General features: G+C 37.0%; 1 protein-coding gene across 5 annotated transcripts in view; it reads right to left on the minus strand.

Moving 5' to 3' along the window:
- GOLGA4 (golgin A4) overlaps positions 1–25,300 on the minus strand; it is a 106,121-nt gene that overhangs the window by 34,362 nt on the left and 46,459 nt on the right. For 2 of the 5 annotated variants that reach the window (XM_032647634.1, XM_032647635.1), the window contains 8 exons: positions 23,701–23,799; positions 22,961–23,090; positions 21,323–21,510; positions 20,951–21,034; positions 18,590–18,737; positions 8,053–8,231; positions 4,330–4,458; positions 1,654–1,809 (listed from right to left, as the gene is read on the minus strand). In XM_032647634.1, the coding sequence (XP_032503525.1) occupies positions 1,654–1,809; positions 4,330–4,458; positions 8,053–8,231; positions 18,590–18,737; positions 20,951–21,034; positions 21,323–21,510; positions 22,961–23,090; positions 23,701–23,799 (1,113 nt within the window). The remainder of the gene's footprint in view (positions 1–1,653; positions 1,810–4,329; positions 4,459–8,052; positions 8,232–18,589; positions 18,738–20,950; positions 21,035–21,322; positions 21,511–22,960; positions 23,091–23,700; positions 23,800–25,300) is intronic. The other 3 variants (XM_032647636.1, XM_032647633.1, XM_032647637.1) reach the window with 2 other exon arrangements.

Below are 25,300 nucleotides of genomic sequence, written 5' to 3' on the forward strand. Positions count from 1 at the left end.
TGATATATATGACATGATGTCTACACCTACTTAAAGATTAAAATTTAGATAAACAACTTTACATATCTTACCAAACTCTAGAAAGGACAAAGAATCTGTGCTCAATTCCTAAACGAATCATATAATAAAGAAAAGATTCTATTTTTTACACAACTCAAAATTCCAGATTCTTTCTACCTATTTGGGTAACTATTTCAACTACCTGTTTTTTCAAGAATATTCTGAATGGATAGTGAAAAAGAAATAAATCATAACGTAGATAATAGTAACTGCTGGTAGAAAGATGAGTATTTTTTTCTGTTTTGTTAAAAGGCCTATAATAGTATTCTATTACTTTCATAACTTAATTCTGGAAGAAAAATAACGTATCTGGCTCTTACCCCAAAAATTATTACTTAGAAGATATTTTTCAAAAAGAAGGAACTTACACAAATTTTACCAAAGTAATTTACAAAAAGTAATAGTAAAATGATCATCTCATGAAAATATCAATCTTGACTGAAAGGAAAAGAGCTAAGGAATGTCAAGGCATTGTAAGGAATGTAAGACAGAGCCAAGGAATGTCAAAGCTGGAAAGGTCTTAAGAAATTACCAAATATCAATCTCTTCAGGTGACAGGTAAGGAAATTAAGGTATAATTAATTCACAAAGCTAGTAAGTGAAAGATCTAGGCCTCCTGAGTACCCATTCCTCTCTACCATGCCACCTTACAGAAATGTTGGAAGTGGGAAAATAAAATACAGTTTAGAAGTAGGGGTAAGAGGGCTTCCCTGGTGGCGCAGTGGTTGAGAGTCCGCCTGCCGATGCAGGGGACACGGGTTCGTGCCCCAGTCCAGGAAGATTCCACGTGCCGCGGAGCGGCTGGGCCTGTGAGCCATGGCCGCTGAGCCATGGCTGCGAGCCTGCGCGTCCGGAGCCTGTGCTCCACAGCGGGAGAGGCCGCAGCGGTGAAAGGTCCGTGTACCACAAAAAAAAACAAAAAAACAAATCCCTTATAGAAATTGGGGTAAGAAGTGTGACTGTGTCACTGTCTAAATCGGAGCAAAAAGGCTAAAAAGTCTAAATAACATCGGTCAGTTTATTCAAAATAGGTCGAACATTTCATACACTGTTCAGGGGAAGGACAGAGGGATTTTAAAATGTGCACACGGAGATATATATACTAACATGCTCACCACAGGACTATTTATAATATGGGAAAATTGGGGAAAAGTTAAATGTCAAAGTAGAGCAATGGGGTAACTAAACTGTGATATAAACAGAGAATGAATTATGTCCAGGGCGTGGCACGAGATGAAGTTGAACAGGCAGGAAGGTGTCAGGGCAAGTGCTGCGTACAAAATGAGGTCACTTCCTAAAGATGAAAGGTGAGTAAGCAGTGGAGCTAAGATGCTGCACAGCCTGAGGGCAAAGAATCGGAGCGAGTGGCTGACAGAAATACAGCCAGCTAAAGGCAGGTCAGGAGCACCATGTAGCAGACGTCAAAACCACTCCCATGAACAGCTCTTACTACCTAATAATGAATGGAGTGCATGTATGTGTAAATCTAAAACAAAAGCTTCTCTACAACCTTATATTGACTGCAGAGATAACAACAGTTTTCCTATACAAGCAGTTCCACAGCTGTGGAACCTGAAGAGTATTTAAACTTACAGTCCTGTAAGTCTCTGCTTCTTGCTGAAGGTCCCAAAGTTTGTTTTCGCTCTCTGTGAGGATTGCCTTCTTCTGCAGCTCTAACTCTTCCAAGGCCAAAGATTCTTGCTCTTCTTTTTCTTGAGTGATCTTCAAATACTCAGACTGACTTTTTTCCTGTGCCAAAAACAGTAACACCACCTTAGACCCATGTAGATCTTCAGCATTCCCAAAGCACTGCCACAGGAATCATTCATTCATTTCATTTGATCCTCACACCAGCCCTGCGAGGTAGGCAGTATCATTACCTCTCTTCCCACACGCTGGTCTGCAGAAATAAGGCACTGTGGCTTTTTCCGTGTGATCTGGCCAATCTTTGTCACAATCACTATTGATATGAAAAATTTTGTTCCAGTAACCCTACTACGTCTGCTATTTTTTCACTACTTAAAATGTTTTGCAAAATATCACTGAATGTGCAGGGTCACACAATTGTTACTACCTCTTCTCTGCATGCCAGTTTGGTATTTCAACTCTAGGCTGAGAAATTTATATGATTTATGAGAAATACCTCACTATAATAGGGAACCCCACACAGAAAAGCAAATCAAAATTAGAAGATTACATGTGAATATATGGATTAGATCAAGGAAATATTTATAAAAGTCTATATATGTCTTCAGATGGTCTGGCCCTGACAAGCTTCTTCTTTGACTGTCCTTAGTATATATCAGCATTCATATTAATACGTTTACTGTTCTGAAAAGAGAAGCTCCAGAGAGCACTTTTGACATTTAGTGACTTTGGACTCCAATTAAGTATACCTCTCTATACCTATTGCTTAGGGTTCATGTGGCCAACAGTAATATTTTCAGTCCATTTCACTCTGGGGAAGCATATTGCCTTAAGTAAAGATTTTGTACCATATTATAAGTAGATTGATAAGAAAATATTAGTTTCTATAACATCAATTTAAAAACATCACTTAAAAATGTTATATTGTTTAATGTAAACTATATGTTAAATGCATCTCTATCTACGTCCATAAATATAAAAGAAGAAATTTTAATAGTCTGAAGAATTTTGATTCTCAACTCCAAGCTAACTCCTTTGAGAAACTAGGTAGGAAGGGGAGTGGAAGGGGGCGAGAGCATGTGCACATACGTGTTTTACGTGTGTCTGTGTCCTGTGCTCGCCAGTGGGAATATGTCTGAATATATCAGTTCCCGAACACAGTATTAACAAGGCCAATGTTCAAGGCTCAGTGCCCCCAATTACTCCAGCATGAAAACCCACAGCAGGTCTTTATGACTTGAATTTTTAGCATCATTCCCAGCTTCATTTAGGTCCTTAATGTCTCGCTTTGTTCCTTTATTTCCTTGTCCCTATTTTAAAGGTATGCTATCGTGTTATAGTTTTTAAGTACTCTTGTAAACAACTTTAAATCCTTTTTGGACCAACAAAGAATACAAATATGTACCCGTACAGGTGTACATTTCACAACCACGGACTAAACCACTAACCTCAGCCAACAGCACTGTCAAACCATGTGCCTGTTGGCCCCACAGAGATTAGAGAACTCCCTGACTCAGTTCAAGGATCACAGCTGCTGGAAATCCTCAGAGCCCCAGGTCCAGCTGAGAGTGAAAAAAAATGTGTAAAAGAAAGGAGATTAAAGGGACTTCCCTGGTGGGCCAGTAGTAAAGAATCTGCCTTCCAATGCAGGGGACTCAGGTTTGATCCCTGGTCGGGGAATTAAGATCCCACATGCTGGGGGCAACTAAGCCCACATGCCACAACTACTGAGCCTGCGCGCTACAACGAGAGAGCCCGTGTGCCGCCAACTACACAGCCCACACGCGTTGGAGCCCACGCACCAAAACCAGAGAGAGAAAACCCACACGGCACAACTAGAGAGAAGGCCGCATGTCTCAACAAAGATCCCGTGTGCCACAACTAAGACCCGATGCAGCCAAAAAAAAAAAAGATTAAAATTATAAAAACTATTTTTCATCCTTTCATACTAAAAGTATTTTTTAATTACACATATTATCTCATGGATAATAGCTTCATATAAAAACAGTAAACTACATTTTCAGCATTAATACTTCACAGTTCAAGAGAAAAAATTTTTTGCTTTAAACTTCCAAATTATACTATTCCAACAAATCTTTCTATCTTTGCTTTTCTGGTTATTGTTTTAGTTAGTTCAGTCAGTTTTCTCATTTTACTTTATCTTTTTAAACATCATATGGATTGAAAATTACTGAAATTATTCTACTTAAAATGAAAACTACTTGGTTATTTTCATTTTGTCTTCTTTAAAATGCATTCAGGCAAACTCTCTGAACCTTAAGCTCTGATATATTCAGTCTGGTGAGTTTTTAGACATTCTTCCTAAGTTACACAGTCGCTGCTTCAGTTACCCTATGTTCCCCTTTACTTCTCCCTAATCACAGCCTACAGCCAGGGTGAGAGGAATGATAAACAAACTGATTAATGAAAGCTTGTTAGATGAGAAAATTTAATTTTCAGATAATATTAAATTAACAAGCTCTCACAGCTTCATTCCTGCCTACGGCCAACCCTCTCTGCATACTCAAATGTTAAGGCTGCCAGTAGCGTGACCTCAAGCTGGAAGGCAGGGGTGAGGGGCTGACAACTTTATAATGTGGCCAAAACAAAATAGGTACTTACAAGAGCTACTTTCATTTGCTCCTGAAATTCCCTTTCTTGGGCCTGAAACTTCTTAGTCAGTTCCTGCTCTTTGCTGGCCAGCTCCTCTTCATGAAGCTTCTGTAATTTTGCAATTTGTTCTGAGGATTTCTGAAACACAACCAAATAGTTAAAGTGAGACACCCAGAATAAAATATGTAACTCTACAACTAAATGATACTTTATTATAATCAAGTTAATAGCTTCTTAAGAGGAAAAATTGGAACATATTTCCCACATAAATCAAAAGTCACCAAACTCTTGAGAGTTAAAAGATAAACCAATAAAGTGTTGCTCCTCATTTAAAACAAAGAGAGCTGCAGCTGCAATGGTCAGTCCTATGGGGTTGAAGCTCCAATTCCACATCAAACAAAGATGTTCCCCACCAATCAGGATAGGGGAGCACAGTAGGAGGAATAAGGATGCTCTCAGAGAGGGCACTCCACCATGGTCAAGGTGTTCTGGCTACACCCATCTATTTATGCCTAGCTTTCCAGGCATGTACTACTACTTATTAAAAAGTATTGGGCTTCCCTGGTGGCGCAGTGGTTGAGAATCTGCCTGCTAATGCAGGGGACACGGGTTTGAGCTCTGGTCTGGGAAGATCCCACATGCCGCAGAGCAACTAGGCCCGTGAGCCACAACTACTGAGCCTGCGCGTCTGGAGCCTGTGCTCCACAACAAGAGAGGCCGCGATAGTGAGAGGCCCGCGCACCGCGATGAAGAGTGGCCCCCCGCTTGCCACAGCTAGAGAAAGCCCTTGCACAGGAACAAAGACCCAACACAGCCAAAAATAAATTAATTTATTTATTTAAAAAAAAAAAGTATTGACCTTGTTCTTTCTTGAATAGGAGGACTCAATCTTATAAAAATGTCAAATCACCCTAAATAAATTCAAATATTTAATATAATCAAATAAAACAAAATGAGGGAAGGCCCACTGGACAAAATAAACATGCAAGAATAGCTGATCTCTTCTGAAAAATAAGAATAACAAGGAGAGGCTACCAAATAGTAGAACATTATAAAACTAAAACATATTATAAAACTGGTATTAGTGTAATACCAGCACATAGTCAGACAAAGCAGCAGAACAGCACAGAGAATCCAGAAGGCCCATACGTAGCACTACAATAATTTAGTATGTAATAAAGGTAGTATGGCATGTCAGAAGGGAAAACATGGGCTATTAAAGAAATGATTTGAAGGCTACTAGGTAGTCATTTGGAAAAAATTTAAGTTGGATCCCTACCTCACTCCTCAAACTAAATAAATTTCAGTTGGATCAAAGATTTAACCATAAAAAATGAAAACATAAAAGCGTTAGATGAGAGGGCTCCCCTGGTGGCGCAGTAGTTAAGAATCTGCCTGCCAATGCAGGGGACACGGGTTCAAGCCCTGGTCCGGGAAGATCCCACATGCCGCGGAGCAACTAAGCCCGTGTACCACAACTACTGACCCTGGGCTCTAGAGCCCGTGAGCCACAAGTACGGAAGCCCGCACACCTAGAGCCCATGCTCTGCAACAAGAGAAGCCACCATAGTGAGAGGCCTGCGCACCACAACAAAGAGTAGCCCCCGCTCACCTCAACTGGAGAAAAGCCCGTGAACAGCAACGAAGACCCAACACAGCCAAACACAAATAAAATAAAATAAATAAATTTTAAAAAAACTTGGTGTGATGGAAGGCAAAGCTACCAGGTCTGGGGATGGGGAAATGGGAAGATGTTGGTCAAAGGATACAAAAGAGAAAAAAAAAAGTGTTAGATGAGAAAAATAAAAAAAAATTTTTCATCTCAACTGAGAATGTGTTTTTAAAGCAGAACAAAATCCAGAGAGCATTTAAGGAAAAGAAAACTTTCTGCATAGCCAAAAAAAACCCCAAAACAAAAGCAAATCATAAACAAAGACAACAAATAACAAACTGAGAAAATTATTTGGATAAACGCACCTTATATCCAATGGCTAATTCTTACTATAGGTAAAAAGCTTCTACAAATCACAAAAAGACCAACAGCCCAAGAGGAAAATGAATCAAGGATCTGATCGGGCGACTCAAAAAGGAAAACTATAAATTCCTGTAAACATACAAAAACATGTTTGTCGTACTGGTAAGAGACATGCATGTTAAAACTACAGGACTCCCTGGTGGCGCAGTGGTTAAGAATCCGCCTTCCAATGCAGGGGACATGGGTTCGAGCCCTGGTCCAGGAAGATTCCACATGCCGCAGAGCAACTAAGCCCATGCGCCACAACTACTGAGCCTGCGCTCTAGAGCCCGTGAGCCACAACTACTGAGCCCACGTGCTACAACTGCTGAAGCCCACGTGCCTAGAGCCCACACTCCACAACAAGAGAAGCCACTGCAGTGAGAAGCCCACGCGCACCGCAATGAAGAGTAGCCCCTGCTCGACACAACTTGAGAAAAGCCCGCGCGCAGCAATGAAGACCCAATGCAGCCAAGAATAAATAAACAAATAAATAAATTTATTTTTTTTTAAAAACTGCAATGATGTCATTATTATTATTTTTTTTTTTTTTTTGTGGTACGCGGGCTTCTCCCTGTTGTGGCCTCTCCCGTTGCAGAGCACAGGCTCCGGATGCGCAGGCTCAGCGGCCATGGCTCACGAGCCCAGCCGCTCCGCGGCATGTGGTATCTTCCCGGACTGGGGCACGAACTTGCGTCCCCTGCATTGGCAGGCGGACTCTCAGCCACTGCGCCACCAGGGAAGCCCTGATGTCATTATTTTAACTTAGCTTGGAAAGATAAAAAAATTCAGGTAATACCATCTTTGTGAGGGGGGGAACATATTCTAATACATTGCTCATAAGTATAAACTGTCCTCCATTGAGCTTGTAGCAACTATCCAATAATTATAAATACATGTAATTTTTTCCTAGATTCCACTTCTAGGAATCTATTCTAAAGAAACACAGATGTGAGCAAATACGATAAGGATATTCACAATTTCCAACAGTAAAAACTGAAAGCCTAAATATCCATCAGCAGAAGACTGATTAAATTGTGAGCTATTCATACAATGAAGTCCTGAGCAGTCTTTAAAACAAATGAGGCATCATTATCAACTCAATAATAAAGAACAACCTCCAAGACAGATTATTAAGTGGAAAAGCAAAATACAGATCAGTAAAAATAACATGCCATCTTTTGTGTTTAAAAAATAAATAAATAAAGAGACTCCCGCAGCGGTCCAGTGGTTAAGAATCCACCTTCCAATGCAGGGGACGTGGGTTTGATCCCTGGAAAGGGAACTAAGATCCCATATGCCGCGGGGCAACTAAGCTCACGTGCCGCGACTACTGAGCCTGCACGCTCGCGCACCGCAACTAGAGAGAAGTCTGCGCACCACGACAGAAGATCCCACATGCCACAATGAAGATCCCATGTGCTGCAAGTAAGACCCAATGTAGCCAAGTAAATAACTTAGTTAATTAATTAAAGAGAGGATTAGAAAACATAAGAGAGAAATTATATGCAGAGACTATCTCTGGGAAGTATAGCCAAAAAGGTACACATTCATTTCTCTATCAAAGTGCTTTTTTCTTATAATCTAAACATCACGAAATGATCAAGGTCTCAAACAAAATACAAATTAACTCTTCTTTACTATCAAAGATGTAGGAAAAGCCTAAGACTTAAGTTTCAACACTGCCGTAGCCCCTTTCAATCCAGAATTATTCTTACTTTCATTACATGAACAACCTCCTGTTTCACGTGGCCTAATTCTTGTTGAAGTCTGTTACGCTCCTCCTCACTTGTTTTTTCAATGGCTTTTATTTGCTCTTCCATTTCTGCTTTCATTTTTCTCCGTGCTTCTTCTGTTTTTTGGGCTGTACTCAAGGCTTTTTCAAGTTCCTCAAAAGCTACAATGAAAACAGCAGAAAACAAGTATCTCAAGAAATACTATCATTGAGCTAAAGTGTTTTACATTCAATTTATGGGAACTAAGAGCAGCAGTAGCAGAAGAGGTTAAAAAACTCATCACTGTTTTAAGCCAAGAGATATTTCAGTAGTTAAAAGCCACAGAAATGTCCAGTCACTGAAAGCAATTTGTCATTGAGTTCTGGATTCAGATCTTAAGATTGCTTATATGAACTTAAGCTCAGAAGTTAGAAAAAATATTAGAAAAAATATTAAATTACTAAAGATTGCCCACTCTCCCCACAAGTGTCCTTATGGAAAGCAAATTCAAAGAAATGAAGACTTGTACCTACTTCTGTAGTATATAATTCCAATTGCTTTTTTGTTTGTGATGCAGTTCTTATCTAATTGTTATCAATTATCTAATAATTATCTAATTATTACCAATAATTAGGTAATACTATTATATACTCACTAGGACATTTTTAAGAATGAAAAAATTATTCTTTGACTAATCTTATTTTTAAAAACCTCTTAACCATATGATAACAGCAGGGTTTTTTTTTAATATGTACTGTCTGAATCACATATTTAAACAATGTATTTTGATATGAAACCTACTACTGTGTAAGTTTCGAATTAGTGTAGTTAACTAGAAAGAAATCTTTACCTGATTCAACGTGTATAAAAAGGCACTACCAGCAGGGAGTTCTTGGGTGAAATAAGTAAGAATTCAGGCCCTTAATAAACAATCATCTAGGCTAGAGTAGTAAGATCTTTAAGGACAGCTCATCTAGTATCAAACAAAGTCATATATGATGGGTGCAAGAGCTGGGTAACTTGACACCAAAATATATATGTGTGTGTTTATGTATATGTGTGTGTGTATATATGTTTGTGTGCACTGCATATGTGTGCAAACATACACTTTCCCTCTCTCTCCCCTTCTTTCTCTCTCTACTGACAGAATAGTAGCCTGTGAAAATCCTACGGCTATTATCATCCTAGACTATTTCCTTTAGTCCTCATAGACTAGAAGACACCAGACTTCCCTTTACCAAAGAGACGAACTATAAATAAAACATCAAATTTCAAGATGGGTTTTAATCCTTTTAAGAAACATATATCCAGAGGTGACAGTTCATTGACATGTGTAGTATTTTCACTCCCAGTGGTATAAGAAATGTGGAACTTCAACCTATGATATCTCATTTAAAAGCCCCTTTATTAACCACAACTTGACTTAACAGACAGTGGTTTGGGCAAAGGAATTGCATACCTGAAGCAAACACGTATTCTAAAGCATTTTCTTAATGATGAACTGTAGTAGGTACAGAAAAAGGCAAGAGAAAAGCTGAATTCTGGTAACAACCAAGAAACACAACTTATTTTGCTCACTACGTTAAAAAACAAAAAACAAAAACACTTCTCTGGCAACCATGTTTTTGATATTAAAAAAATCTACCCAATTTATTCATTTTATATGCACAAAGTATAAAACTATAGTTCAAATAAGGTCTAAATTTCAAAGGCATATTAATTAGCTGAAATTATTTTTAAAGATTCCTACTCCAACTTTATTGATATTTGCCTACAAACACCAAGATGATAATCCTTAGACATAAATATGTTGGTAAATAAAGTATTTAAAGGGAAATGCTCTTGTTTTAGTTAGATACTCTTTTCCTATAAATTCTGGTGTCGAGCATGAAGAAGCTCCTCTTGCTAGGAATAAGAAATTAGTTTCCTAGTTTCTCAAAAACAAGTGGAGTAAACTGATCAATTACGGGAAAGAAATTCTGTAGCAGAGTGCTTACTGCTTAGTTTGAGCTGAAGGTTTAAATCTGGGAGAGAAAAACATGGAAAAATGGAATGACGATATTTTAAAATGCTTATTAGATGTCATCACAATCTTTTCCTTACTGCTAATATTTGGCATGTAAGATTGCACTTACATTAGCACTTCTAAGCACTTCACAGAAATATCTTAAATCAGGCTCTAGAGAACCTGAAAATAGTTTTGATATTCTTCCAGCAAGACAGTTTTAAATGAAAAACTTCTGTCAATTAAGCAAAATAAAACAAAACTGTACACAGTCAATACCAAGTGAATTTTCATTGTTTTCTTTAAATTCCAGAATCCGATATAGTATAAAAATAGATGTAGTGCTCTCACTTTCTCAAATAACAAAAAAATCTATGCCACAAAGTTCCTATTTGGATATAATTTTCCAATAGTTAACTTTTCTAACCATACTCAGTAAATTTTAGTATATTCTCCTATATTATATTCTAATTTTAGTGTTTAATCGTCCAAAATAGCTTTCCTAAGTCACTTGATTATCCATCATATAATAATTAAGGTAGGACAGATCTGGTTCCAAAGTTCTTTTCATCTAAATTTAATCCTTTCTTCCTACCTTCTGCCACCTTGTCAGAGAACCATATAATTTTATACCTAAAAAGACACCTTTGAGATGTCCTCATTCAAATGTAACAACTGAGTCATCCAACTTTGCCTTCAGATGATAAATCAACTTAAATATACAGGATTTAAGGAACAATCCTTACCTTGCATTATTTTTTAAAACCAAGAATGCTGACATTGATCAAGCTCAGCTGAGCAATAATATACCTTACTAAACCAGAATTTCTGAACCAATCAATTACTGATGGCTTCTAACTCTCAACAAAATGCAGCATGTTATTATACCTCTGACAGACATACAAAAACTCACTGCTTTCCACCTCCATCTTGCTTTATGAAAATGTTAAGTCCCCCCAAAATAAAATAAAATTTTAAAGAGGCAATAAAACACATTTCTATATCCACATACAGAAAACTTATTTCAAACCCACTCTACACTCTACCACAAATGAAGCCACTTCCTTACAGGAAGTCTGCGTCCAACGAGTCCCATTTCAATGTTGAAGGAGGATATACTGAGAGCTTACTTACTAACCAGAAACATCTCACCTTCTGATCTTGCAACCACCAGACGTAGTAAAGTGGTGTCCTTAGCCTATAATATTCTCAAGTGAATTCCCCACTCTTTCCAAAATGAAACTATGCTAGGATTTTAATGTTGAGTACTAAAGAAGTATGTTCTGAATGTCTACATAATTTGTCTTCCAATTACCAACACAGGATAAGTGAGTGGGGAGAAAGAAAGCGTGCATCAGCCCCAGCTGACAAGTCTTCTGCCAACATGCAAGAGTGCACAGAGAAACCATGGTCACAGCACACACCAACAGGAAGGCTAAGCACGAACTGCCGCCAAATGTTGCAAGAACACGTTGTGTTCTTCCAAAGCAAAATTCAATGTATCTCAGGCAATTTTTGCTTTAAAAAAAAAAAAAAAACTTTGAAAATATTTCTAGAAAAAATTGAATGCACCTTAAGAATGGTCCTCTATCAGTTAAGAAAAAACACAGGGCAGACCTTTTATTGCTGGCTCATCACTTTCCCCTTCAGATGAGGTTTACTCACATCCATGGGAATTATGAAAATGGACAAATGCTCACTATATGAGTTACATGAGAAACGTTGGCAATCTACAGCTCAATAATCCAACCATTCATTCATCATATATTTATTAGATGTTTGACATCTGCCAAGCATATGTTAGGCATTGGGTGATATAAAGAAAATATTTCACAAAAAGACAGTTGAAGTAATAAGGCAGGCCGGGTGGGGGGTGGTGGTGGGGGGAGGTGTATAAAAGAACTAATTCTCAGGCTAAGCTAGGAAGAATGTGGCATTTGCTTTTACCACTTCACTGTCTTTCCCCCTCCTCATTCTCAATGTCCTAACCAATCATAATAAATAACAAATGCCGGAATTCTGAGATTCTAGGCAGCGTTACTGTTTTGTTGCACTGTCCCAGGGGACACTTTACTGTAAAAATAACAAGACCCACTCTACTCCCCCTGCAGGGGAAGAAGCAAAGAGGCAGAAATGTGGAAAGGCTGCCACCTGTAGATTAACTAAGAAGCTGATTAATAACATCAAGAATGAATAAGTAAGCCAGTGCTTATTTCTTTATCCCAGCAAAAAAGCTGCTAAAATGCATGTGATATAAAACCAAAAAAACACAGCTAGTACTATGAAATGAATGAAATGCAAATTAACAGAAAAAAACAACACAAAGATTTATCAGAATTCCCATCCAATCATCAAGTGTCTTTTGTGAACAAAAGCAAAAGTCTAGAGCAGCAGTTTTCAAAGTGTGGTCCACAAATCCTAGGGTCATGAGACCCTTTCTGTGACCCTATCACAACAGATTGAATGTAGAAACAGGCGTGAAAATACAGCTATCTTCTATTAAGCCAAACAATAAGATAAGCAAAAATGTAAAACAATGCCATTCTTCACACTAAATTGTGTTTTGGGAAATATGGGTAATTTTCATAAAAGTATTCAATACTTACATGTAATAGGTTTATAATTGTTATTTTAAAATGAACTTTTAAAAAATTTCTTAGTTTTAATTTCTAATATAATAAATATCAATCCGTACAACCCACACAAACAAATACTCTTTGGAAACCTCAGTAAGCTTTAAGAGTGTAAGGAGATCCCTGTGATTAAAAAGTTTGAAAACCACTGGTCTAGAGTTTACATAAATGAAAATAAAATAATGCTACCACCTAGTGGCATAAACCAGATATTGCAATACTTGGGGCCTTCAGAAATTTAATAGTTGGGGCCTTCAGAAATTTAATATCGCATGTGCAATGGAAATCTACTTTTCAAGCCACTTCCCAAAATACATAACAGGATTCACTCTAAGGATTAACTATGCTTTGACCTTTAAAATTTTTACAGATCTATCCAAATTTCATGCACTCCTTACATTAACCATGCAAATTTACTATCAAATACTTTGAAAACATCAGGATGATCTTGAAAAATATTAGGCTAAAGCTAAGTAAATTTAATTAAATGGAAAATATGATTCTGTAGCAAAGAAATGTGTTCCTCTAGTTGCTGGTGCTTTCCAGTAACAGTGACATTGCCAGGGACATAAATAAGTGCAGGCTGACAATGACTTTCTAAAGGTTTGTATGTACAGCTACTATTGTAGAAATGTATCAAGCACCTACAAATACACGACTATGAAATAAAAAACTTAAATTAAAATCTAATTCCATTTAAAATAATAAAATTTTCCATCAGGTGTTCATTCAGTGCCAAAATGTGTACATACTACTCACCTAACATGGCATACTTAAATTCAACTTTAATTCATACTCTTTTGCCTGAGAAACATGGAATTTTCTTTGTAAAGCTTATTCAAAGTACCCATGATAAGAAAAAACAGCCCTTACCCCAGTCCTGTTCATACAAGGCTTGGGAAAGGCACCATGATTCACTTATTGGCATGTGTGGATGCACAAAAATAAGATGTTTTGTGAGACTTAAGACTCCAAGAAAACTCTGTTACATAAATTATCAACAACTAACAAAGCACTTAAATACACATGTGATTTCTGTGTGTTATACAAATATGCATAAATCTTATACATTATTTAAAAATAAACTCTATTTTAAAGGGTCCTTCAAATAAATGTTCCACTGAATGTCTTTGGTGTATTAGGTTTATACTATACAAATGAAAAAGAAACTTATTTCCTGCACAAACACAACATGACAGTAAAAAAGCAAAGAACGTTGTGAGTTACTCTACATTTTAAAATGCAGACAATCATAAAACACAGAACTTCAGCAAAGACAGGGTACATGAAATGGAAACAGGTTTTACAAAAGTCAGTGTGCTCTGTAAACTTTCCTAATCTGAGCAGAATATTTTACTCATTTTGCACAGTTGTAGGCAAGAACATTTTAAGGACAGGGTGTTAATACTATGATATGGGTTCTTTTTTGTAATGGCTTTATTTAAATCTCTTAAAGGTAATTAACAAAAAAGACTAAAAGTCTATGGGGAAGACTTTATCCAGAGAAAAAATTCAAGGATGGAATAAGCTGTATTACAAAGTTGTTACAGTATTATTCAGAATAGTGAAAGTAGAAAATAATCTAGGTGCTGATCAATAGGGAGATGGTTAATGATGTACATGCATTCTGACAAAGCCATTAAAATGTTAGTACTTTAGCAACATGTAAAACTACTCCTAATATAATGCTAAATAAAGAAAAAGGAGCATACAAAATTATATGGACAATTATGATTACAATCGTATAAAATAAGGATTGAGAAAAGACTAACTGGAAGTGTATTGAAACAACAGCAACGTGCTTTCATTTTCTCTATTTTCCAATTTTTGGGTAATACACTACGTTAATGATTAGCCAGCTATTCTACCTCCTATCCTAGGTAAAACATACACACACATGCACACAAAGAATACCCAAGATCTAGCGTGAACTTTAGCAGCATTAACATTCTGCACCGGTGCTGCATTGAAGAGGTAATATTCTAGACAATCAGTAATAGTACCTAGTACCTAAAAAAACACCATCACATACTTAAGCTGAATCACCAGAATTCTCCAAATTTAAAATCTGGTTACTTGAAGATATGACCATCTGTTTTTAAGTAACACCTAGAAAGGAATACTATCAACAGTTGTAGTAAAATGGTTGTAACAAATATATTTATTTTTGGTTTTCTTTATTCACTGAAATAATTTTAACAAAAGTGCTATAGTATTGTACTTCAGAAAACATGCCTACCAGTTCCACTGTAGAGCAGAGTAAGTACTACAAGCTGATACAGCATCATGTAGGCATGTTACCATATTCCCATAGTCTTGGTATTTTATGATAGTATTATTCTTTTTAAAATCAGAGACACTCAGATTTCCTTGGTCCTCCAACATATGAGAATCATCACAGTTTGTCTAGAAAAACTATGAGAAGCAGTGCAATAGACTGTTTTCTAAGAAAAGTAGTGAGGAATGTATTTGAGCCACATTTTGATCTCCAGAATAAGTGAGCCCCCAAAAGTAGCCATTAGTCTACTAATATCCACATGTCAAGAACTGCTAAATATATGAGTTAAATTTTTTACAATTAAAAATGCATTAGGAGAGTTCAGATCCTTTGATAATTATTTTATGTAGGCACATTTACTTCTAAAAACCTTAACAACCACAAACTTTAATGTTAGTGTTTCCTTCACATGGCCAGCTCTTATGTGTTTTTTAGCCTTTGAATTTTAAATCTAAGAAAGAGAAAGACAAACATTTAACACAGCAACTGAATTCTCCAAGAGCCAAATGATGTTTATAAAAATTTACGAAAACTCTATTTCCTTTACAAAGACCTTTTCTCACTTTTAGTACCAAATTGGGACTTTTCTGTCAATTGGCAAATGCATTTTATATTTGAACTAAGAATCACATTATATTAGAACAATTCTGTTCAGACTCAACGAAAGCCATTAGATGAAATTCAGCTGATGCACAAAACTAACTTTCATTATAGATTTAAAGGGCAACATCTTCAATATGGAATCAGTCTGTTACAACTTTCTATCATAAACCTCAATAATTATGACTACAAATATAATTTTGAAAATATCTATAAAAGCACTCATAACCGTGTTATCCAAAGACTTTCCAAAATAAATATATCTATTAAGTAACTGTAAATCTTAATTCTCTCTTTAAGTATTTATTAACTTTAAATATTTTGACAGTATTATTAACAGATAAGTTTCTCAACTTATAAGCTATGAAATATTACAAAAATATAGTTTTATGAAAATCACATTTAAAGACAAAATACATAAGAGGTACAATCTACCACGCATAAAATAAATATGGTACAAAGATATATTGTACAGCACAAGAAATACAGCCAATGTTTTGTAATAACTATAAATGGAGTATAACCTTTAAAAATTGTGAATCACTATGTTGTACACCTGAAACTTATGTAATATTGTATATCAACTATACCTCAATTGTAAAAATAAATAAACAAAGACAAAATACATCTGTGCTTTGGAGAAGCAAGAGAAGGAAGGCTGTATTACAAAAGAGTTGACTGGAACAGCAGCCTGGGAAATTTTTATCCTACATATGAATTAACTGTATATTTTGTCTGCCTTTTCATCATGTGCCCCTTTTTACTTGTTATTCATGGGTTTCTACCTCCTCACAAGATGCATCTCAATTTTAAAAGGAAATGTAATCCCTGACCGGCATTATTTTCTCTCAGCTGGCTACAAGAGTCAACAAAAGCAGTCCTAAAAATGAAAAGGCTTGACATGAGAAGCTGAGACTCTGCATTAGGTTTTCTGCTCACGGAAAGCAAACCTGTTTAACAGCGTCTCACGAGTCTCCAGCTGCTTCAGCAAAGTCTTTAGAGATTATAATCTGAGAGATTCTACCCATTAATGCTCTCTGAAGGGAAATCTTAGGCTTTTGGGGAGCACATTTCTAAATTTCCCAGCCACTTGTCAATAAAACAACTATAAGGAGATGAGGAGATATTTATGAGCACAACCAACTGCCTCTCTCATCCAGACCCATTCCTTTCCTTAAACCTTACAATCTGGTTTCTAAAATCATTTCTGAAACTGCATCCTGGGAATCAAATCCTCATGCAAATTAAAAGACATTTTAAAAAATCTTCAGCCTACCTCCCTCACTTTTGGAAATGCCTCCTATATTCCCCCAGAAGCATAAGTATCCGCAATTCCTATGACTTCTCAGGTTACTTTTTTTGTTTTCATTTATGTCTCTTTGCCAAACTCAATACCTCTGTGTTAAGAGCATAGGCTCTGGACTCAAAATGCCCGGATTCAAATCCTGACTATACATTTACTCTCTCTGGGTGAACGTAAGCAAGTTACTTAACTTCTATGTTCCTAGGTTTTCTTGTCTCCTTTCTTATTTGTGAAATAAGGATATTAGTAATACCCAAGTCATAGAAATTTTGAGGATTAAATACAAATACATACACAAGTGAATACGAGCAAAGCATTGATGACAGAGCCTTGCATAAAGTAAGTCTGGCTATTAGCAGCAGCAGCCGCTAAGGCTACCACCGCTTCTACTACCAGTAAAACAATCTTTCAGAGAAATCAGCCTCTTCTACAGATCGAACCATAGGCTTCAACCTTAGGCTAACTACTCCTAAAAGATGCTCTGATTTTTTATTTCCAAATTCCTACAGGTCAATTCCATCTGGAAACCTCATGATAGGCCCAAATTCAAAGAATCTAAGCAAATTCACCATTTCACTCTATTCCTCAGTGTCCCCATTTAGACTTCCTATTCTGACTTCACCTGATTCATTCGGCCTCCTAACCTTAAAACTCTGGCATCATCTTGGACTCCTACTTTTCTTCTGCCCCTCCAAGTTAACTGGATAGCAGATTCTGCAAATTTGACTCTTCCTCTCCTTCCCAGACCCACCATCCTAGTCAAGGTGGCCAAAGCTCTCAGTTCCCAAAGCCTGGACTTCTACCCTTGCTTTTAAGTTTGACTTTCCACTTCATTTCTTTTCTACCTACAACACTGGTTTCCATCACATTATGCTTTCCTATTACTGGTTTCCTTGTTTACCAAAGTCTAAACTCAGCTACTCACTTTTACAGACTTTAACAGTCAGTTCCTTCACAATCCAACTTCATTTCCCACTTCAGCAAGAATGGTTTCCAGTTGACACACACACCCCCCTATGGTCACTGGGCCCGTTTATGATCTTAAATGTGAAATATGTGCTGCCCCCATCTCTCTGTTTAGGCCCATTCTATTCATTATCTGAGGCCCAAGTCAACTCACATCCTCACTAACCTGAAGGCACCAGTTCACCCTGCTCTCCCCTCTTTCTAGCATCTCTGCTTTCTTTCCGAGCATTATTCAGTATCATACCTTGCTGAATACTGGTCTCTACACTTTACAGTCTAGCATTTATTGGGTCAAAACATAATGCAGTTATGTATAACACTGAATTATTCCATCAGTCTCTTAAAAAGCAGACTACATCTTATACTTTTTATTTACCCTAGAGCATCCAAAAGGTAGCAGTTATTTAATATGTACCATGCTGTGCCTACTTGGGGAGTTTCAAAGTTGTAAACCTGAATTTTGATAGTCTAAGGCAGTGGTCAGCAAACATTTTCTATAAGAGGCCAGATAATAAATACTTCAGGCTTTGCAGGGCTATACATAAACAGGCCAGGCATGGGCTGCATTTTACCCATAGGCCATAATTTACCAACCTCTGCCTCTTCTGAGGAACAGTCCACAGTGTCTTTATAAAGAGTCTCTACAGTTAAACATTTTTATCCATATTTAACTAATTTTTCTAAATGTTGGCTGGTCAAGCACTTTACATGATTTTTGATTTCTAACATAAAACAAGTAACCCCTGAGTTCTTACCAGCTCTTTCAGATTTTTCTTTCTGTTCCCGTAATTCCTCTCCCTGGCTAGTCATCTGCTTGATGCGACTACGAAGTTGGGCAATTTCTTCTTCTTTGATTTCCAGGGTTTCATGCATCTGACGTTTTGTCTCTGCTATTACCATCCCCTAAACAGAAGTGCAGACTCTAAAGCGTTTGTGTAACAAAACTGCATTATCAATAGCACATATCAAACTTACTTTAAAGGGCAGAAAACATAATGTCTCTTACTAAGTACAGCATACGAATTATTTTAGTATTTAGTTTTTAGTATTTAGTATATTTAGTATTTAGTCTGTGTCCTGTGTATATACTACACTATATACTACAATAACTTCAGTTACCTGGCATATCAGGGTATTCTTAATATAAAAAATTATTTTAATAATAACTTTAATATTTTAATTATTGACAACACATTTTAGTTAAAAGATTTTATAATCTTTCTATAAATGTTTACTATAATTTTCCCTATCTTAGTAAACAGTTTATATTCAACAAAATATGACCTTTAGTACTTGGCTCAGAACCAATCATGAACTACTATTATTGAACTGCGCTGTAACATGGGGAAAGTCCCAGAGGCTGCTGAGAGTATAAGGTTACTGCTGCCACACTGGATGGACCAAGACTGCGGTACAGAGCTACCTGGTTTTTCTCTTTCCTCTTGTGACAGTCTCTGGTCCCAACACCACTCCTTATTACTGTCAGTGAGGCATTCCTCCTATTTGCTAATTGCTACTGTCTTCCCACTCTCTGGATAATCTACACAAGAAATGAAGGTCGCTAGGGGGAAAATATAATCAAATAGTATATATTAAATCAGTCATTTGCAACTAACAAAAAATGGGTGGTTCAACTTGTCTCTTGAAACATAAGACTCTGTGACAGCTATTTTATGATATTAAGCAGAGTATTACCTTACTTCCAGGGTTTGTCAACCCTTGCTTTAGGGTATGACTCTTCCAGATGGCTAATATTAATGAACAGATTAAAAACCAGGTAAGTGGGGCATTATTATACAAAATTCCAAAAGAAAATCGTGGGCCTTCAGTTTCTTCAAAAACCAAAGCACAATGGAAAAGAGAGAGAGAGAGAGAGAGAGGTGGAATCTATAGATTAAAAGAAGTCTTAAGAGTCACATCAACCGACTGTAATGAAAGAACCTCATTTGGATCCTAATTCATAAAAATGGGAAAGAAATGTATGGGACAAAAGGGAAAATCTGAAACTGTCTAGGTAGTTGACTGTACTAAGGAATTGCTATTAAATTTTTAGATGTGATCATGATAATGTGGTTATATTTTTATTAAAAAAAAGACCTTTATTTTAAATATCCATTAAAATACTTATGGAAGAAATGATAAGATTTCTTAGATTTGCTCTAAAACAATCCTGGGATGAGGGTACTGGGGGCTGGGAATGTACAGATGAGACAAAATTAGCCAGGAGATGGTAACTGTTGAAGTTGGGTGATGGGTTCACAGGAATTCCTTTTATTAATCTTTATACTTTTGTAAATGTTTTAAGTTTTTCATAATAAAAAGTTTTTTTTTTTTTTTTTAAAGAGGGCCTTCATGAAGTTTATGGAATAGAATCCAGCAAAATGAATAGGATGAAAAAACTGCCAATACATTTCAATAGCAGAACAGCTCTAACATGTTCTTAATTACATGGCCACTTAAAATACTGCAGCTATAAAGTACCATATTAAAGAACACGGTGGATGATGTGGAACTAACTGGAAGCTACTTTTAAAAAACGGACCCAAGAACCCGGTGCTGAAAGGCTTTGGTCAAAACTGTTTTGCCCGTGAATTTTTTAGCTGTCTTTGCTGCCGTAGCTAAAGTTGCTGTTCCAACTCTAAACTGCCAATCTCACCTATACATTCTAAAGTTTATTTGAAGAAATTTCTGTTTACGCTAACATATACATTACCATTTCTTTACTTTTTAGGCAATTTATCTGTGAGATTAATCTGTTTCCATTATATCTGAAAGACAATACTTCTATCATTCACATTTAGTAATGCCTTAACTGTAAATAATTTAACTTTTCTCTAAAAAGTAGTTATGTTCTGTAAACAAATTTCTTTTGCAACAGTATTCTAATCTATAAATCAAAATGCTGACTGGGATCAAGAAATCACAGATTCAGCTTCACATGATACAAAACTAATGCTAATGGTTCTATAAATCTAGAAGTTAAAACAAAAAGATTTTTCATGGAAGCAGCTGTAATAATTTTGGAAAGCAGAAGTCCGCATGCTTCCAATTTGCTTCTAAAAATGAACTGGGGTGCCCCTTGACAAATTTTAGTATCATAAGTTTTGTTGTTTTACCTTATCTTGTTCAAGCTGTTCAATTAAGTTCTTTGCATCACGCAACTGAGTGATAAGTTTAGTCTTCTCAGCCATATGAAGCTCCTAAAAAAATTTTAAAAATTCATTTCCATCTCTAATAAAGCTTCTCCTCATATGAGAACTCTAAACATTTTCTCTAATTTGAATACTCCTACAAGTCTAATAGGAGAAGAGAACACAGGATGTGTCAAAAGGATGGTAAATGCTATGAAGCCCAGGGCACTCAGGGGCCCTTTCCATGCTGTCTACGGAGGAACGGGGAAGGCTTTCCAGAGGAAGTGCAGGCCACGCTGGGGCCTGTGGATCTAGCATCACAGGGCTGCGTTAAACCACAATCATTTTCTCTTTTACCTTCATCTTTTCTAGTTCTTGAAGTCTTTCATCTAGTTGTTCTTGCAGGGCTTCTTTTTCACTGGTTAACAGCATACATTGTTCCTTATGCGACCGAATGGTTTCCTTACAGCGCTGCAGTAGATTCTCTTGACGCTTAACCCTTTGCTGAAGTATTTCCAGTGTTTTAGCAGAAGCTCCATCTCCCACTATTAATAAAGCAGCATAAGCAGGGGCAGTCAGTGAGGAATCTAAGGGCTCCCTGGGAACAGCTACTCCGTTAGTGCACAGGACTGTATTCTCATTCCAACACTCTGTTATACTCTGAGCCAGATTGAGGAGAGAAGGGTGCCCTTCCAAACCTCTACTCTGCCACTATTTGTGTGATCTGCAGCTGAAGAAGCTACGTAGTACATTCACCTCTTCTTCTGTGATTCAACCCCAACCCAAATGGCACACAACACTCAAGAGTTAACTAATGTTAACTGAATCCACCCTCCTTCAAAGACAGTTTGATGACCTCTTTTGCTCTTTACAAGTGCCTCCAATGTCTTAGTGCCAATCCCCAAAGGATCGCTAACATATTCCTTCCAAAGTATTCTAATCTCATCCAGAGAGGAGTTCTGGCAAGTACAGCTTTCTCCATCTCCTTACATTTATGACATAGCCCAGGGGTGTTTCAGGAGCCCTTACAGGTTGGTTGCTCAGATAGATGGCTGCTCAACACCTTACTCCAGCACTGGCTGGACCAAAAGTTTATCACAAATCTCTTTGTGATAAAGCTAGTAAATTAAAAATGGGAAGCCTCAAAGAGTAGGGAGGGCTACAATTGGATTTTAAAACATAATTCAACTATTCCTTCTTTTACAATTACAAAACAAATAATAGGGCAAATATTGGCATCTTTGATTGTAGAAATACGTAAGCAATAATACTTAAAAACTAAAAGAAACAAATAATGACAAAGAGCATATTCCTTAATCTTGAACAGACTTAACGTTTTTCTATGAAATCTAGCTACTGCTATCAGTAAAACAGTATAATATAATGAATTTCAATTACAATGAAAATGTGGTGCTACTCACAAACTTTCAAGTGTCAAAACAATTACTTTCTCCTGGAAAACAATAAACAAAGAGCCCAAAAAAACATCAAAACTCTTGCATCTGCTAAAAACAGGTCCAAAATGGAGGCTTAAGCTAAGCCTCGCATCACCAAACGGAGACTTAATTACAGTTTCAGCCTCTCCCAGAAATGGAATCTGAAACCAGTGCATCAGGAATCACCTGGTCAACACTAGGGAGGTCACATGCCTGACAGACCCCTGCATCCCCTAAAGGAAAGGGACCTTGTCACAACCAATCTACTTTTTGCTACTGTAACTTCCTTGTCCCACTCCCTTCTGCTTATGAAAGTCTTTCATTTTGTACAGCTCCCAGGAGCTCTTTTCTATCTGCTAGAAGGGGTACTGCCTGATTCATGAATAGTCTAATTAAGTCAATAAGATCTTTAAAATTGACTCAGTTGAATCTTTCTGGAAATATTAGGGTCAGGGACACTTTAGTTCTACCTCAGTCCATGTCTACTACTTCCTGTCCTAGAATCTCTCACCATCCTCCTCTAGTTTTTAACCTAACCTTCTGACAAGCTGAAGCTTACCTACTGGCTCTACATCACCATCTGTGTTCCCTTTAGTGACGCCTTCAGCCTCTGGTTCCATCTGCGAGAGTGGTTTTGGTAAATCAGCATTCATCGGGCCATTTCGTAACCGCTGTTTCAGCAAAGAAACCTAAAAGAAAAAATGTCCTTCATTAGAAAAAAACCAAGAGAAACTTTGGCAGTAGTGCTTTCCTTGAAACAGAGAAGGAACAGAGTAAAAGATACCCTTTTTGCTATAATGGGAGAGGGGGGGAAATCAAAATAAAAAATTTACTCCCAATGCTGCTGATTTTGATATTTGCTATTTTCAATGATATCGTAGCCAGAAAATACAATAAATCAAAAATTATCCTTAAAATTAATTGAGGAAAAGCAAAGAGTTTTAAAAATCGGCCATTTTGTGACTTCCCTGGTGGTCCAGTGGTTAAGAATCTGCCTTCTAATGCAGGGGACGCGGGTTCGATCCCTGGTAAGGGAACTAAGATCCCACATGCCGCAGGGCAACTAAGCCCACAAGCTCTGGAGCCAACGAGCCCAACTAGAGAGAAGCTCGCACGTCACGACGAAAGATCCTGCGTGCTGCAATGAAGATCCCATACGCCGCAACTAAGACTCGATGCAGCTAAATAAATAAATAAATATTTTTAAAGTCCATTTTTTAAACATCTGGAACCTAACAGATATCCCATCAAAACCGCTTTATTTTTCTTTATCCAAAAATTCCACACTTCTTTTTTTACCTGAGTCTGAAGGACACTGATATACTGATCTTTTTCCTCTAAAGATGCATCGAACTCCTCTTGGAGATGTTTTTTTGCTTGCTGGTCCATTTGGAGCTCCTAAAATGTAAAGGATTCATAAGCAGTTTTCAGTATAAAACAAAAAATACAAACCTGAAATTTTCAAAGTTTAAAAACTGATCAATCCAGATTTGCATTACTCTCAAGGTAAGTTATCAGCAACAATAATTAAAGAATAATCAGCATTTAAAACATTAGTACTTACCCCAACAAATAATTCTGTTCCTTAAAGAATATGAAAATCCAAGAAGCAAAAGTATACTTATAGATCTGTAATCACTGCTGAATTGATCATTATGTAAAGAGGATTAAAAAAATTAGTTACTTAAGATAAAGGTAAAATTTTATCCTACTTTAAGACATCTTACTGTTTGTGCTATCTTATATTCACTTGATCTAAAACTGAATTGTTATATACTAAATAGATAATCAATGGAACCTTCCTCCTCCCAATACATGAAAGTGATCAATAGTCAAAATCAGAGGCCTCCTCAAATGAAAAGGTTGACCTAGTTGATCACCAAACAGTGAAATTTCAACTTCCTTACACGCTGCTTTCCTTAAGTCATTAATGAGCCTCCCTAACTAAATCCAATGGTCTTTACCTCTCCACTATACCAGTCACTAATAATCACCTCCTCAACTGAGGTACCTGCTTTCTGCGGCTTCAGGGCTCCTACCTATATTCCTGTCTCTCAGAGTTTCCACTGTGCCCTTCACTGATTCTCTCGGCAATTATCCCTCTGGGCTCAGTTCTGTGTCCTCAGGACTTCTCCCTTACACTTGCTCCATTAGAATGTTGCAGAATAACACCTGGAACATAGTGGATATCCCATCAAAACCCCACAATTTTTCTGGGATTCCTACTTTTCTAATTCTCTAAGCTCAAAATATTCAGTCACATTTTACTTATCGTTTGTTGACCTCTGCATATAACCAAATTCTTTCATTACTTTCTCTACAATGTTTAGGTCCTTTTTCCACATCCAAAACCATAATCCCAATCTCTAATAATTTTGATGATTAATTTCCTTTAGTAGCCTTCTAGAGAGAATTCTTACCTCAAGTCTACCTCTGATTTAATCCATCCCTCACACATTTGCTAGAAAACTTTCCTCAAACACTACTTTCAAGGACTTATAAGCAATGCCTTCTTCTTGAATTGTTTCAAACTTACTAATTCTCAAAACACTGAGGTACTAACTGTCCTCTACTCTTCCCCACGCCCACATGGCCCCAAGATCTCAGCACATTTACTATTCCTCTCACTACAGACTCCTGGCCTGACCTCCCCCAGCAGTAGGAGTCTCCAAATACTGGTCTTCAGATCAAGACATGTTTTTCTTAGATCCAAATTTCTTTCATCTGAACAACTGTACTTTATTCTGAGACTGTGTCCTTCCTAACTTTTTTTTTATTATTAAAAAAAAACTTTCTTGCATGAAATAATGACAATAAAAGAATCTGGTTCCTTATTCTCAATGTCCTCACTTGAAAAAAATAAAAGTAGCCTCATGACAAGTCTCCTTTCCCCCATTTC

Source organism: Phocoena sinus, chromosome 11 (assembly GCF_008692025.1).
Source record: "Phocoena sinus isolate mPhoSin1 chromosome 11, mPhoSin1.pri, whole genome shotgun sequence".
Taxonomy (NCBI): domain Eukaryota; kingdom Metazoa; phylum Chordata; class Mammalia; order Artiodactyla; family Phocoenidae; genus Phocoena; species Phocoena sinus.